The 17,205-nt window shown below is 33.7% G+C and overlaps 3 protein-coding genes and 1 long non-coding RNA gene across 4 annotated transcripts; 1 reads left to right on the forward strand and 3 right to left on the reverse strand.

Moving 5' to 3' along the window:
- The first annotated feature begins 1,572 nt into the window (after positions 1-1,572).
- LOC124887258 lies at positions 1,573-10,935 on the forward strand. Its single transcript, XR_007044642.1, has 3 exons — positions 1,573-2,484; positions 7,957-10,322; positions 10,414-10,935. It is a non-coding gene; the product is annotated as an uncharacterized LOC124887258 (long non-coding RNA).
- A 1,909-nt stretch (positions 10,936-12,844) lies between these two features.
- Positions 12,845-14,105, reverse strand: LOC107841084 (probable disease resistance protein At4g27220). Its single transcript, XM_047396403.1, has one exon. It carries the CDS (start codon positions 14,103-14,105, stop codon positions 13,344-13,346), a length of 762 nt encoding a protein of 253 aa, XP_047252359.1. The 3' UTR covers positions 12,845-13,343.
- Positions 14,106-14,148: 43 nt separating this feature from the next.
- On the reverse strand, positions 14,149-14,610 carry LOC107841090 (probable disease resistance protein At4g27220). Its single transcript, XM_016685095.2, has one exon. It carries the CDS (start codon positions 14,608-14,610, stop codon positions 14,149-14,151), a length of 462 nt encoding a protein of 153 aa, XP_016540581.2.
- Positions 14,611-14,664: 54 nt separating this feature from the next.
- On the reverse strand, positions 14,665-15,311 carry LOC107841089 (probable disease resistance protein At5g43730). Its single transcript, XM_047396404.1, has 2 exons — positions 15,021-15,311; positions 14,665-14,916 (listed from the first exon to the last, which is right to left on the reverse strand). Exons 1-2 carry the CDS (start codon positions 15,309-15,311, stop codon positions 14,665-14,667), a joined length of 543 nt encoding a protein of 180 aa, XP_047252360.1.
- Positions 15,312-17,205: the final 1,894 nt, after the last annotated feature.

Genomic DNA, 17,205 nt, shown 5'->3' on the forward strand with positions numbered 1-17,205 from the left:
CTTATATTAGTATATCTTAATTGACTTATTAGCCCACAAAGTATTAGCGGCACACAGCTAATATAAACACAAAATTTGTGATTGGTACAACAAATTGGCCAAGGTCTTTTTTTAATATATCAATGAGGTATATTTCTACATAATTTCATAAGTGGAAATTACACAAGCGTATGTAGGATTGGACATATTTTGGTTCAAGTCAAAGAAATCGAAAACTCAAATCAAAATTTAATTTTGATTTTGTTTTTTTTAATTTTTCGGATTGGTTTCAATGTCAAATTTTAAAAATTTGAATAAACAGTTTGGTTTTTGATTTTTCCAAAAAAAAAATCCAGTTAAATCGAAAAATCAACAACAACAGACCCAGTGTAATCCCACACAGTGGAGTTTGGTGAGGATAAGATGTACACAGTTCATACCGCTACCTCCGAAGAAGCAGAGAGGGTAAGATGTACACAGTCAATAATATATAAGTTGATTTGAAAAAAAAAAAAATTCAAACTATTTAAGTCAATCAAATATGAGAAAATTAAAAACATAAAAAACAACTAACTAAAAGTAGAAATACAAGCTAGCTTTATACTGTCTTCGTTCCAAAATACTTGATCCTTTTGTATTTGGCGCGCCCTTAAGATTTCAAATATTTCTTGCGTATTTTTACTTTTTTACCCTTATACCCTAATTATGATAGAAATCAAGAAATATTTAATTGATGGCACACATGCTTTACTACCCCAATAAATATAGCGGTTCATATTCACTTAGAAATTCAATACAAAGAGTCAAAAAGGGTCAGATAGGTATCTGAAATTTACATTTAATAACAGTCTTCAAACTGGAGAAGATTTGCCTATTAAGTCTTTTCAAGTTTTCAATTAGCAAAATGGCCTACTTCTATTTTTTCATCGGTCGAATTGATAATCGATCAGTCAGTACATAGGTCGGATCAATAATCAATTTATCGGATCGATAATTGATCTTCTATATATCAATCGGATAGATAATAGATCTGTCTACAAAATGTGTCATTTTCTAAAAAAAAAAAAATACTTTTAGTCTATTTAATTAAAAAAAAAACTTGAAAAAAACATTTAACAATAGATCCTTGAAACTGGTGTAACACTCAATGTATTAGGAGTAAATTGAAAAAGAATGTTTAAAATACTCTTCATTTTATAAATAGGACAAATAAAATTAGAAAGAGGGTGACATATTTTGAAACGAAGGAAGTAACATAGAAAACATTTAACTAAAAATTGTAATACACGCTAAGTAAACAGATGAAGTTAAAAATAATTTACATTTTTAGTTGTTCAGCAATCAGATCTGCTGTCAAACACAAATGAAAATGAAAAAAACTGATTAGTAGCACTAAAAATTATATATATGAAAAAGTCGAATAAAATATAAAGAGATTTTTAATATGATAACTTTAAATATAGCTGACTTTTATATAAAAATAAACTTTAATGATAAATGACTTTCATGTGACAAAAAATTAAAAAAAAATTGTGTAATCATTTGTGTAATTTAGCTGACTAAACAATTTTCTTAGGATCTAAAAATCATATTATATAACATAAAATTGATATATTAGAGAGAGCATAAAGAAATTGTAAAACCGTTTTCCTTTCTATGTAAGTTGATACTTTTTTATTTATTACATAAAAAAAAATAACTAAGTCATAATTTAGCTTTTTCAGATGTTCAACAGTCAAATCTGGTGTCAGATACAACAAAAAAATAAGATTCATTAATAACATGGAAATGTGTATATTTGATGAATATGAAGAAGAAGAAAAAAACACAGAAGTTAAAAAAAAGTTGAACTAAATTAATTTGTTATCAAATACAAATAAAAAAGTATAATGAAATTCAATGTTTACCTTTGATGATCTTCAAGTTGAAGCAAAATAAAATCTTCAATGTTTACACAGATTTTGAATTGTATAAGAAACCAAAAGCAAGAGAGAAACAAGTCTTATAAATGGAATGATTAGTTTAAGTCAAGGTCTTAAAGGAATAAAGGAAAAAGAAGCAAATATCTCTTTTAAAAAAGAAAAAGTGAAAATAATTGTGTTAGAAAGATTGTTTATTAAGAAAATAAACACATCCTAATTATCACGAGTTGATACGTTAACTATTCATTATGAAAAAAGGCTTAAATATGCCATCAAATTATTAGAAATAATTTATTTATGTCGTCCGTTCTAAGTTTAACTCATTTATGTGTCCGCCTTTAAAAGTTTGGGTTCATTTATGACACTATTGTAATAAATTGATTCATTCATGCCATTATTTTATAATAGTGATTTTGTAAAATTATTTTTGTCGTGTGACATTTTACTAGAAGTCTACGTCATCAAATTTAAATCAAATATAAGCAAATACAGAAAATATCCTTGGCACCTCTGGAACAAACGCTCAAATCTGATCTCAGCTGGCAAGGAAATGTCATGTATTTAAGGGAATCACACATCAGAGGTAATAGAACCTTTGTAAAGTTAAAGTATATCGTAACAAATTTGATCATAATTCAGGAGGAGGGTACTAAATGCTTTATTCGTAAGATTACAATAACTATTTTGGATGGCATCAAGGCGCTGAAGGCATCAATATTTAGGATGTAATTCAAATTCAAATCTTAATGTGATATTTTCTCAATAAAACCTTTAAGTAATACTTGTTTATTTCCACTACTATAATATAAATATCAAGTTGAAAATATTAAATAATGTGTCCAGTAAAACACTTTCATATAATATGGAATAAAGCAAGTAATCTAGACATTATTAAGACAATAATTTTAAGTAGGATGTGTGTCTACTTGTATAGAGCTAGGGTGTGTTTGGTATGAAGAAAAATGAATATTTTTACGGAAAATAAGTTGATTTCTTACTTATTGAGTGAAAATTATTTTTCGAAAAATATTTTTTAGTATTTTGAATGGCATCATGAAGAAGTTAAATTAAAAAAAACATTCTACAAATGTAAACTTATCAAACTTCCAGTGAAATTTATGTTTTAGTTAACTGATTGACTAAATTTTTATTTTTTTGTTTTTTCATTTGGTGTCCGGTACCTGCATTGGAGTCCGACTAATCTGGATTTGCACCGCGTAGGGCCCTTTCGGGGGGGAGTGCTCCCTACCATGAATTTTTTCATACCCAGGATTCAAATCCGAGATCTTTGATTAAGGGAGAAGCAGCCCCGTGCACCACATTGTGGTTACTAATTGACTAAAAATTATGGATGACTTCTATGTGGCATAATATAAAATAAAAAGATTTTTAATGTGATAAGATTTATAATTGATTTATTTTTTGTGGGCTCTCATTCACTTCCATTTGAAAATTAAGGTTAATGACTCATCGATATATAGTGAGATAAGATCTAACCATAGTAAGGCCCCGTTTTGTATGGAAATTATAATTTTTTGAAGTTGAAGTTGGATTGATGTTAAAGTTGGAGTTGAAGTTGTTTTTGAAGTTTTGTGAAAAAATTATGAGTGAAAAATATAATTTCGAAGTTGTATTTGAATTTTTCATAATTAAACACTTACAGTTTTCATTTTTTAACTAAAGTGAAATAATTTTTTAGAAAAAGTAAAACCTTTCGATGGCCAAACGACTACCAGGACTTTGTTTTTATTCACTTTTATTCTGCCAATCAATTTGTTTTGTACTTCTTTATCAATTTACCTTTAGTTTTTTTAAAAAAAAAAAATTAATCATAAAATTTATTTTACATATAAAGTGTGTTTGATACAAAAGAGTTTTTCAATTTTCTCATATTTAATTAATTTAAATATTTTAAAAAATATTCAAATCAATTTATTTAATATCGTTCTCACTATTTTTTTTCGTTTACTAAATAGAATAAATATTACATTTATACAAAGGTTCTTTTCTTCTTTGTGTTTAGTAGACAAAAAATAGTATATTGTGAGATGTGAAGTGGATGAAAAATATTATTTGTGTTCCTCTTTAGAGTTAGCGTAGTGAAAGAGAACATTTTAAGTCTTTGATTATAGTTATTATACATAAAAGAATAATTATATGTCGAAAGAATATGCGAACTCTTTAACTATTCGAAGCTGTATAAGTTGTAGGATGACATTGTTGGGTTGTTGTATCATTCCTAGAGGGGACAACCAAGAGTGATACTGCTTAATCGGTGTATATTATATTGTAGTAAATTTGAATCATTTTTTTAAAAAAAAAGGAAGATATATGTACCTCCATGCCTGAAGAATATTTTTTATTTATTTATTATTCATTTTATTTTCAATTGTAATTAATTTATTATCATAGTATATTAATTACACCACCCTAAATACAACAACAACAAACCCAGTATATTCCCACATAGTGGGGTCTGGAGAGGGTAGAGTGTACGCAGTCCATACCACTACCTCTAAAGGTAGAGAGGCTGTTTTCGATAGACCCCCAACTCAAGATAAAAGACATTAAACAGAAACATCAAAATCGTAGAACATGATACAAATAAAATTGGTACGACATTCACAATTAGAGAAAAGAAAAAAAAACAAATACATATGTTAATAAATAAATAAATAAATACATAAATTTGCCAAATAAACGGCATCAAGTCCACCTACTTACTGACTACTACTACTCCACACCCTTAGCCCTCAGCTGTAACTGCTCCATGTCACGTTTAATCACTTCTCTCCAGTGTTTTTTCGGTCTATCCCTACCCCACTTGAAACCTTCTAAGGCCAACCTCTCACACCTATGAACTGGGGCATCCACGCCCCTCCTCATCACATGACTAAACCATCTTAACCTCACTTTCCGTATTTTATCCTCCACCGACATCACTCCCACCTTCTCCCAAATAATTTCATTCCTAACCCTGTCAGCCCTAGTGAATCCACACATCCGACGTAACATTCTCATTTCCGCCACCTTCAACCTATGAGACTTCTTAACCGGCCAACACTCTGCTCCATACAACATAGCCGACCGAACTGCAACTCTATAGAATTTGCCTTTTAGTTTGAGGGGCACCTTCTTATCGCATAAAATTTTCAAAGCGAACCTCCATTTCATCCAACCTGCCCCTATACGGTGAGATACATCTTCATCTATCTCTCCTTTCCTCTGGATCGTAGATCTGAGGTACTTAAAATTATCTCTCTTGCAAACCACCTGAGAATCCAACTTTCCAACCAACTCCTCCTCTTGCCTCGAGTCATTGAACTTGCACTCCAAGTACTCCGTCTTGGTCCTACTCAGCCCAAAACCTTTAGACTCCAGGGTCTCTCGCCAAATCTCCAGCTTATCATTAACCCCTTGTCGCGATTCATCAATCAGAACTATATCATCCGCGAAAAGCATACACCAAGGCACCTCGCCTTGTATATTCCGCATCAGCACATCTATCACCAAAGCGAATAAGAACGTACTAAGAGTTGATCCCTGGTGCAACCCTGTCAAGACTGAAAAATGCTCAGAATCTCCTCCCACTGTCCTAACCCGAGTCCTTAATTGCTCTGACATACGCCACTAGAATCCCCTTGCCTCCAAGCATCTCCAAAGAACCTCCCTAGGGACCTTGTCATACGCCTTTTCCAAGTCTATAAACACCATGTGAAGATCCCTCTTCCTCTCTCTATACTGCTCCACCAGTCTCCGCACAAGGTGAATTGCCTCAGTCGTGGAGCGACCAGGCATAAAACCAAATTGGTTCTCCGAAATAGACACAATCTTCCTCAACCTCCGCTCCATCACCCTCTCCCAAATCTTCATCATGTGACTCAACAACTTAATACCCCGGTAGTTGTTACAACTCTGAATGTCACCCTTATTCTTATATAGAGGAATCATCGTGCTCATCTCCACACCTCAGGCATTTTTGCTGACTTGAAAATATTGTTAAACAAGTTGGTCAGCCACCGCAACCCTGATTTGCCAGAGAACTTCCAAAAATCCATCAGAATCTTGTCGGGCCCCGTCGCCCTACCCTTCGCATCTTGCGAATAGCCTCACTGACCTCCTCTACCCTAAAACGGGGACAAAAGCCAAAATCGCGACTCTCCCCGGAGTGCTCCAACTCTCCTAACACAACACCTCTGTCCCCCTCATCATTCAAGAGCCTATGGAAATAATACTGCCATCTATCCTTAATGAGGGCATCGTCCACCAAAACTCTGTCATCCGCCCCCTTAATGTACTTCACCTGATTCAGATCACGACCCTTCCGCTCCTAACCTTGGCAAGCCTAAACAACCTCTTCTCCCCGCCTTTCTCCTCTAACCCCTTATACAAACTCATAAAAGTTGTTGTCTTAGCATCCGTAACAGATAACTTAGCCTACACCGCCCTTAATAGATTAAGAATAATGATTAGGATCCTAACTTTAAGAGTAAAGCATCTAGTATCCCAATTATGACCAAAATTTAATTTCTAGTATCTTCAAATTAAATTTTAGTGTATTTTTATTATCTTTTTTTGTTCATATGATATCTTTTATCATCCTTTTTAATTGACTTGTTACCTTTGACGTGATATCAATATAAAAGTGTGACAAAAATGTTTATCTCTAAGAAAGATTACTGTATTAAATGGAAGACAGATCGTCATACAGATATGTTTTCATCCTTTTCTTTTAATAAAGCATTTTTGGTTCCACTTTTTCAAAAGCAAAACACTTTTTACATATCAATTAGTCTTTTTTTTTTCCACTGAAATGATTCCATATACCTTTTTCTTTAATTTTTTATTACCCCCTTCGTTTTAAAAAGAATAACTTATTTTGATTTGATACGTGATTAAGAAAAATAAACAAAATTTTTGAATTTTATGACTTTAAACATATCACGTGAAAATTTAAAATTAAAATGTTATAAAAAAAAAATCATTCTTTTTTAAACAGACTAAAAAAAATAGATCATTTTTTAAACGAAGAAAGTACTTCCTCAAAATATGCATATCCCATCAAATCGTGTGAAATATTGGCAGTATAATTGAATCATATAAGCTAAGATAATGTTATTATCTGAATAGATTTAATTCAATCAAGAGGACGCTTGATCATGAAAATTGTGAGTATTTTAAGAAAATAATTTTTTTAAGTGAAAATAATAGTTGAAATTTGAAATTATGTTTGATCATAGAATACAAATTGAAATTGTTTTGAATTTTTATGGATAATTTGAATTGAAAATAGTTATTTTGTATTTTTTAAATTTCTGAATTTTGAAATTCAACTTCAATTCAATTTCAAAAAATTTTGACAGTACGTCTGTTGATTGGTTCTTCTAAAAATATTTTGCAATAATTTGTCTTTAACCGTCTAATATAACATTTCAATCTCTAGAACAAACATGCATAAACCAATTCATGAAGTATGTGTTCGGATAGTCGAGAGTTTTGATAGTTAGCCCTCAACTTCCCAGTCAAAAAAAAACGTCAATGAAGAATGTAGGTGCTCCATTCTTGGAAGACTTAATGGTCCAGTGTGCACTTGTACAGATTAAGCTTAAAAAATTTCATGGCTCCTGGCAATAGCAAGTTTACTCTGTTAATCAGTTTGTTGTTTCTCAACTGTCATAGCAAGTTATATTTAAATTGTTTAATGTGGTCCGCTACACAAGTCTTATACAACAACCGCATGCCCAGACCTCGTTAACGGGGAGTGTGGGCAAAATAATATGTGGGCCCGACATTAGTGAACGGTATGGACTTGACTCTGATGCGATGTAAAGAATGAATCTTTGGCCAAACTCCTTAAAGTTGTCATTCACGGGAGGAAGAAGAAAGAAATTATAGGTCGCTTATAGGATTTAATTTTCAAAATATTAGGACTTCTCAGATAGATATATCTTGTGGTATTTCTGTTCCTCATATGACATGCAGAGTTTGAGGTTGCATGGGCTATATATATTTGTTCTTTGTAATGTTTTCTGTCTTGATTGCTTCATTTTTGCAGGATCATCATGCTGACGGAAGTAGTATGTGTTAGTTCTTTCATGACACTAAGAAGTATTTTATGGCAATTGTATATCTTGATGGATCTTTGCATTAGAAGAAGGGATAAAATGAGTTGGGTCAAACAAATTGGGTTCCTTGTTTCAGTTCATTGATCGTTGAGATGTAGTGAGTATTGATAGTGCTTTTGCAATATTGTATTTATTTTGATCTCTGATATGGTGAAGCATTTGGTAGTTGAAGAAGTGGGAGGCTTTTGGATAATTAACTGATGCTAAGGCCGAAGATAATAAATCTCAATTATCTTTTTGTGTTTTCAAACCAACCATTAATGCAACATGATTGGTACTTTTATGACGTCAATGTGACACTGTCTTTATGGCTGCTGGATAGGACTTCCGAGAAGATATCGGAGAAAGCTTGACAGTTGTTTTACTGCTTCTTCTAAATGCGACAAATGATAATTTCTCTAAGAGCCTTGTGTTGCACAGGTACCAGGATGGTGGTCGACTATCAGATCAGCAGATGACGTTGCTGCAATATCAACAAGAAAATTACCCTTTTTAAGTGAGGAGGTACACAGTTATTAAAAACTTCTGAGATCTTACTGGCAATTCACTTCCCAAGCTTTTAGGGGTGGGGAGAGGGTAGAAACGGGACTTTGGTCTGCTTCGGTTTTATTAGTTGGTGAATCAAGTACCTAATAGTTGTGGGAAAAAAGATCTCGAGAAACATAAACTGACAAAATCTTAGTGGAAGTAGCATCTATTTAAGGTGCTATCTAGTTTTTCTGTCCTTATAGTAGGGGCACAAAAGCTTTCCGTGATTCTATCAGTTCGACTAATATCAGCAACAACAATATCAACAACACACCCAGTGTAGTCCCACAAGTGGGGTGTGGGGTCGATATTGTGTATACAGATTTTTCCCGTATCTTGGGAGATAGAAAGACTGTTTCCGATAGACCCTCGGCTCGAGAAAATGCCAGAGTGGAGAAACCAAGACAAAAATTACACAAGGCATGACAAAGCATACTGAAAAGGGAACAATAACTACAACAAAATAATACGATAAATGAACTACAACGGACAATATATAGCAGTAGAAATCAAAGGAACAAAGGCCTACAGGAGTAATACTACAGCTACTAGTATGTGAGGATAAACGAGACTACACTCAGCTACCTACCAACCTTCCATGCTAATCCTTGTCCTCCATAATCTCCTATCTATGGTCATGTTAGGATGGAGCTATGCTATGTCCTGTTTAATCACCTCACCTTAGTATTTTTTCGGTCTACCTCTACCTCTCCCAAAACCATTCATGGCCAAAAAGGGGAAGAATATCAAAAAGAAGAAATATCATATATGCTGAGAACAATATTGCATACACCAGCACTCACATCCTTAATGATTTTCTCGAGAATTTATTTTCTTAAAGAAAAATTGGTAACTGTATAATATGGTACTGCTGATAATGAGATCAGCCATCTTGTGCAGTCATTAATCACTAGAATCTGGGATTAAGTTTTGAAAGTGATGAAGTTAACGACTCGGCTTTGTCCTTTTTTCAATTCTAACAGACATATGGTTCTGAATAGTACAAGTGCAATTGAATGCCTGTTTTGTGGGCTTCCTTTTGAATGAGATTCTTCTCTTCTACTAAATACTTGTGGGTTTCAGATGAATCAATTGCAATCTGAGCTGAGGCTTGCTCGATATCGGCCTAATAAAAGTGAACCATTTTGAAAGAATTTAGCACATTCTTCTGTATTTCATGGCTCCTGGCAATACTAAGATCCCACAAGTGGTGTCCGGGGAGGTTTTGGGTGGGGGGTACGCAGACCTTATCCCAATATCTTGACAATTAATCATTTATCGGCCTAACAAAATTGGCCTGTTTTTTGAAAAAATTGGTACACTTATCAATCTGTACTATTACTGTTTTTGTTATTGTCTGATATTTCTTGTACTTCCGTTACTTCTTTTCTGGACAATTTTGGACTGTTTTTCTTGAGCCGAGGGTCTATCTGAAACAACCTCTCTACCTTTGAGGTAGCCTTAAGGTCTGCATACACTCTACCCTCCTCGCACCCAACTTTGTGAGACTACACCGGGTATGTTGTTGTATTGAGCAGACTGTACTTTTGCTGGTATAAGAGCCGTTGGTAGTAGTTAGTCGATCACGACTAGGTATGTTCTATCTTCATTGTTTTTTGTATAGTATTTGGACTCACACAGTATCACTTGATCCTGCCTTTTTTATTTTTCGACGAAGAGTGCATAACATCTCTCTCTGAAACAGTATGTAGAAGAAAACGAGAGACTCAGAGCTATTCTGGGAGAATGGAGCAACCGAGCAGCTAAGGTAGTACTTCATTATTCGTGTTACATTGCTATGATGTTTATCGTTCACTTGTCCTCTATCACACCAAATGTTTTATTTGTCTGGATAAAAGCTCGAACGTGCATTGGAGCTGGAACGGATGCCAAACTTGGAACTGCAGAAAAAAATGACCACACTGAAAACTCAAACGCGTGAATAGTTCAGCCCCACTAGCAAGGTTAGCAAGTGGTTACTTCTTTAGCAGTTGAGCAACAAACATGCATGAACCATTTCATGAAGTATGTGTCCGGATAGTCAAGAGTCTCGGTAGTTAACTCTCGGCCTCCCAGTCAAAAAACAACTTCGATGAAGAGTTCAGGTGCTTTTGCAAAACCATTCCTGGAAGATATAATGGTCCTATCTGCACACGTACAGATTAAGCTCAAAACAATAGTTTGCTTGATGTGTACCATCTTCAAGACTATCAGCTTTGTATAGTTTTTTACTCTATTTATCTCATATGTTTTTGGAAGAAATTTTTGTTTCAACAATTTGCTTTCACTGTAAATGTGGCATTTTATGGCCATAGGCAAATCTTAGAAGGATGGTGATTTCCAAAGACAATGTGCTCAACATTCGATGACATCGAAAGATCAGAAGGCGAATTCAGGATTTTAAATTTATGGTTCTGGACGCTGGTAGGCAAAGTTCCATCATTGTTTTTAGAGTGAAAGACTTAAAAACATACCTCAAGTATCTCGATTTTTTGCGTTTCATGCCTGGACTGTTAAGTGTGTGCGAGTTTTGTACTTGAACTATGACCAACTAGTTATCAAAATACACCTAATCTCGAGTTGGGGTCGGGTCTCTGGTCCGGAGTTGGGTATCAGGGTTGGTTCCTGGGTTTCGAGTCATGGTCGAGTTTTGGGTCTTAAGTGTGAGTCGGCGTTGGGTCTCAAGTTTTGAGTTTGAATAGGGTGCTGGGACCTGAGTTGGGGGTTCCAAGTCAGGGTGGAGTGTCGGGTCTCGGTAAAAAAACCTAGTAGTTTATGGATTTAGCCTAAAAATGTTTTTAGGACTCAGAAGATTAAAATGGGTTGGAATTATTTTACCTAGACTATATTTTACCAAATTCATATTTATCCATATACTAGTTTATGGATACGTGCGTTGCATGTGTATGTTGAATTAAGTAATTATGATTTTGTAAAAATATTAATATTATTAAAATGTAACTTTTTTTAATAAATAATTGAACTAAAAAATATAAAATAAATTTGTGGGATGACTAACGTTTGATTGTCGTATGGTTAAGACTCAAAATTCTCTAATAAAATATAACTTTCACGACTATACATATCACATAAAATTGATAAAAGTTAACTATGTCCATCTTTGTACTGTAGTCTGCACAAGAAGAAAAGAAAATGAGCAAACCAACATCTTACTAAAAAAAAATCAAACTTAAATGCAATATACTCTTTATGTACCATATAGTATCATTGTTGCTGATTTTTTTGGTGAAGCTCACAATTAATCTTAGAAATTCTCTAAAGAAAAAAAGATCCTATAAATATTAAATAAGAGCAAATTTGAGAACATAATTATAATTATCAAATAATATAGAATAGTACACTCACAAAAGTTGATCATATCTGCAAAGTAATATTTTATGCAATCGGAGGTTCTACTCTATGTCTAACACCATAGTGTATATAAAATTATATAGATTGAATAGTAGCGATAAAGTATGGTGGAAATTAAAATTTTGAATGTTCTTTGTTTCACCATACAAAGCTCGATCAAGAAGATGAACGCAAATTACGTTGCTAAGAGGAAAATAAAATTAATTAGACAATACAATATTCTACGTACTTAAAAAATAAAAATATTAAAATCCAACAATATATCTTTACCGACAAAATAGTCATACTATTAAACTATAATGTGTTGGGACCATCATTCGTTGATCCAACTTATTGTTCCATAAAATTCAGAATACATGATTAATTATTGCCCCAAATATGAAAATATTTATTTTGTCACATTAAATATATTTTTTTATGAAAATTATGACCACAGTCAAGTTCTGGAATGTTGTATATATTAGCTAAAGCTCAAAATATAAGGAAGGATTAGGCCTTGCACTACATACAACACAAGATTGTTAATAAAGATAATCTTAGCAAAAAGAGGGAATACTTCTTCGTGATCGATTCTAATTTCATAATTAGCTAAATGATCAAACAACTTGGTTTGTCACCCTTTAGAATATTCATAAGTAATGTCTGTATATTAAAATTAAGGACCTTCATCAATTTTGACAGAGGAGTAAACTTTCTAAAATCAAATGGCACTGTTTTCGCTTAAATTATAATAGAAGAAAAAGTATTATAATAATTGAAAACTTAATTTATTTTTAAAATATAATTGACTATCAAAGCCTAAAAAAAAAATTTGAACAAAAAGAGTAACATATATCATTTGAGAATTACATAAAAATTGTTATAAATTGTAATAGTTAACCACTTAAATATCTAAAAATATGATAAATTATACTTCATAAATTTTATCCATGTTATATAAATTGAAATAAAAAATAGCATATATATGATGCAATCTTTCCATTACAGAGCCCAACAAGATTGGGCAACCATTCAACTTTCAGACTATGGAAAGATATGCAGTGTGGCTCTGTAGTTGTGTCTCTACCTGAGGGCACGTTGACGATCCATTCTATTTCATCACAACCACAGATGCTGCAGGTCAAGCCTCTTAAAGAAGTAGTCCGTGACAGAAAATTGTCCACAAAGAAGCTACGCCCAGCCCACGGCAATACCTAATCTCTAGAAAGTCAATGCTACGTGGAAGAAAAAATGATGTTGCTGCTTCTCCTCCACCTGCTTCAATGGTGCGATCTTCTACAATCACTCTTCTCTGTTTCCGTATGCGCTCTCCCACATCATCAGGAAGAAAATCTACTTGCCCCACAAATATGTCATACCACCAATCTTTCTCAGAGATATGGTGACTACTCATGAACATGTGAAAGTTAAGCAAATCTCAGAACCTGCCTCCGAATTCTTCGAGCAGTTCCAAGCTGGCCAAGTCTTCATCTGGGACATTTACATGTATTGGAAGATTGAGGTATTGAAGATGGGAAAGTTTAGGTAATATCTCCTTCGGCAGTTCATCAAGATCTGTTCCACTCGTATCTACAAATTTAAGCTTGACTAAGTTTTCCATGCCTTGAGGTACTTCCTTAATACCAGTGTCAAATACATCTAACACCCTCAGATTTTTGAGCTTTCCCAGTGGTGGCACAGATTTGAGCCGACTACATCCTCGAAGTGAGAGTGCTCTAAGACTTTCCAAGTTAGAAATGGAACTCGGCAAATCCATAAGCTCAGAGTTGTAGCTCAAGTCGACTACTTGGAGCTTGTTCATGTACTGAAAGAAAGGACCCGGGATCATTGTTGAATCACAATTGGACAAGATCAAGGTTGATAATGTGGGACAATTGGGTGCCATGTCTTCAGGGATTCTCTTTATCTTGCTTTGGTAAAAAGAGACTCTATCCAAATTGAACACCCAATCCTGCTCCTCCAACACTTGTGTTCCTATTCCAGACCTTACCAGGTACCTTGGCTTATCATTTGTAATCCGCAATGCCGTTTCTCTGAGTAGATCATGCATCCTTACTGATTCATCTCCAAAGTCATCAACAGTTGCTTCAAGTAAGCAGCGCTTCACTAGTTTATTCAATATGGTATGGCCATCGTTAAACTCTTCTTCCCTACTATTTCCCTTCACCAGTCCCTCCATGATAAATTTACCAATTAGTTTATCTCTACCAATTTTGTGGTCTTCAGGATACAAAGCACTCTTGCATAGTTATATCACTCGACCCATCATTCAACCGATCATAACTGTACTTCAGTACCTTGAAAACATCTTTTTCCATATCATCGGGGAATTTATTCAAAGCGTTGTTCCACTCCCTTATATCAGTCACCCCTCTCATTCTTCCCGCCAAAGTGATGAGCCCAAGCGGCAAGCCCTCACACCTTCCTGCCATGGATTTGGCAACTCTCTCCATATCTGGACTAAGCCGAGTCTCAGATCCTAGACTCTTCCTGAACAGCTCCCATGCATCAGAAACATTGAGTTTCTTTACTTTGAGTAGTTCCTTACAACCGATCTTTTGGTAGACTTCATACGAGCGAGTTGTTAGAATCAGCTTATAACCCTCCATACCAAGAGGGTAACCCAACTCCTCCAACCTAAGGTGCTCCCAGACATCATCCAATATGATAACAATGTTCTTCATTTTTTTGAATGCCCAGTTTAATTGGTCCGCCCTTCCATGTTTATCCTTCACATGTCATAGGTTCAGCTTCACAATTTTGGCAAAATCGTCTTGTAGTCCTTCGATGGTAAACCATTGAGAGACAGTAACCCAATAGACTTGATAACAACTCTCTTCAAGAAGACGATTATATGTATGCTTTGCCAAAGTGGTTTTACCAACCCCTCCCATACCATATATACCGATGCTTGAGACATCCTCATCGTGTAGCCACGTCCAAACCACTTCTAAATTCTGTTTTGACTTTTCGTCATGAACTGGTTGCACCTGCATTGGACACTCCTCGCTTCCATCCACATCAAGCATGAGCTCTCCAAAATCTCCTCTTTGTTCAAGCTCTGCAACTCTTCCATTCAACTTCTTCAAAACACCTCTATTTTCTCCCCTCTTGTTGCTTCTGCTTTAAACTGACGTAATTCTTCTTCGAGCTGTTCAACCTCGTTAAGCCAAGATTTAACTTGTTGTTTCCTCTTCTTCCTCCCCAATCGCTCTTGATTCTCGACATCTGTCTTCAAATCGCCTGCTTTATCTGATAATCGCTTTACATTTCGCTCCAGTTTTTCCAAACCCTTACCAAAGTTTATGCAACTTTTAATGTTCCTTATGAAAAATGTAGCCGCCTTCTCTATAACGTCAATTACCTTCCCAGCTACAGCTTCCATGATATTTCAAAAAGTACTGCAACAAAAGAACCATGCTAACTTAGTTCAGTTGCAGTGGATAAAAATTATAATAGTAACTATTTTGAATGGCATCAAGGAGCTGAAGACATCACATATTTTCTCAATAAAAGTAAGTTTTCTATCATATTTTTAAGTACTTCTTGTTTATTCTCACTACTTACTATAATATAAATGTCAAGTTGAAAATATTAAACAATGTGTAAGTAAAACACTTTCATATTAAATATGGAATAAAGCAAGTAATATCAGATTAGCTTGCAATATTAAGACAATAATTGTAGGTAGAACCCGTATGTCTACTTGTACCGACCTTGGGTGTATTTGGTACGAAGGGAAATATTTTCATGAAAAATATTTTTCTATTTCATGGAAAACAAATTAACTTCTTACATATTTTCTTATGATTGGTTGGTGCGTGAAAAATATTTTCTATGTAGTGTTTGGTTGGTGAATAAAAAAATATTTTTCAAAAAATGCATTTTAGTGTTTAGTTAAAGAATAGAAAATACTTTTAGAAAAATGATTTTTGATCTCAAAAATATTTTTTTTAGAGTGTGTTCGGTATGGAGGAGGAAAACACTTTCCAGAAAAATAACTTCTTGTTAGAAATGTACCATATATAGTGAATGTCTACTTTACCATATATAGTAAATACCTACTTTACCACATATTGTGTATGTCTATTTATGGAAAACTTACAAACCCCAAGGTAAGTTTTTCCCTATAAATAAAGGGATTTTCCTTCATTGTAATTCACCCCATCAAGAATCCCTCAAGAGAAATAGGAATTACTCTCTATTCTTCTTCTTTGCTTTATATTTCATAACACGTTATCAACACGAGACTCTGTCAAACAAGATGAGATTATAAATCTAAAGTAATTTCAAGGTTAGTAATTCTTTATATTATTTGTCTTTTGCTACTAATAATATAATTATTGTTGGATTTGAGGAAAAAGAATTGGTTTGTAATCATTTATGTTTTAAATTTATTCCACAAGAACAATATTATTAAAAGGGATAATAATATGTTAGGTTCAAGTCTCATTGATTTATGCCTAAGACGTTTTTATATGGATAAGACGTTGAGTTTGAATCTCAATGCACCATACTGATGATATTGTGATGGCTAAGGCAAAATAATGGGTATTTAGTGAAAAGTCATGAAATTCACTCCATTAAATATGCTTCATTCCATGAAGTGAATGTGGTAGCAATATATGACAACTTACTTCATTCTTGAAGTGTATTTGGTAGCAGTGCATAATATATCTGAAAAAAGACAAGTGATTAAATGCACAGATATAAGCGTGGAGGGACAATATGATAACAATTATTAAAAGTGATAATATTTTTACACGCTTATCATGATTATAATATATGTTAGAGAAAATTTCTCTACAACCATATGTATGCCTCGATTTGCTCCTGAATTAGCAATGTCTTAAAAGAGGCTATAAACTATCATAATTTGATAGGCTTAAGGCACGATTATATTTCATTCTTGGGGAATGAGAAGCTTATTAATATAAACGTGCACTTGATTGTGATGGTATCACAACTCACCTTTGAAAGAGGCAAAGTAATTGAGAGGAGTTACTTTGAAATCTACTTCTTAAGTAATAAATCTGAAATTTATCCATAAATTTACTAAAGTAAAAGGTGCATGTCATGGTAAACTTGGAGTTTGCTAGAATAAAGTTCATATATTGATAGGAACGATTGCGATACCCAAAGATGTGCATACTGAGTATTGAACATATATTGAAGAATTAGAAAATTCTTCATTACTTTTGATGTTGCTTGTTCTCATGGTAAGTTGGTTGGACCAACAAATTTTGGGATTGGATCTCTTAAAATCTGGAAAAAAAAAA

Source organism: Capsicum annuum, chromosome 9 (genome assembly GCF_002878395.1).
Source record: "Capsicum annuum cultivar UCD-10X-F1 chromosome 9, UCD10Xv1.1, whole genome shotgun sequence".
In the NCBI taxonomy this organism is placed as follows: Eukaryota; Viridiplantae; Streptophyta; class Magnoliopsida; order Solanales; family Solanaceae; genus Capsicum; species Capsicum annuum.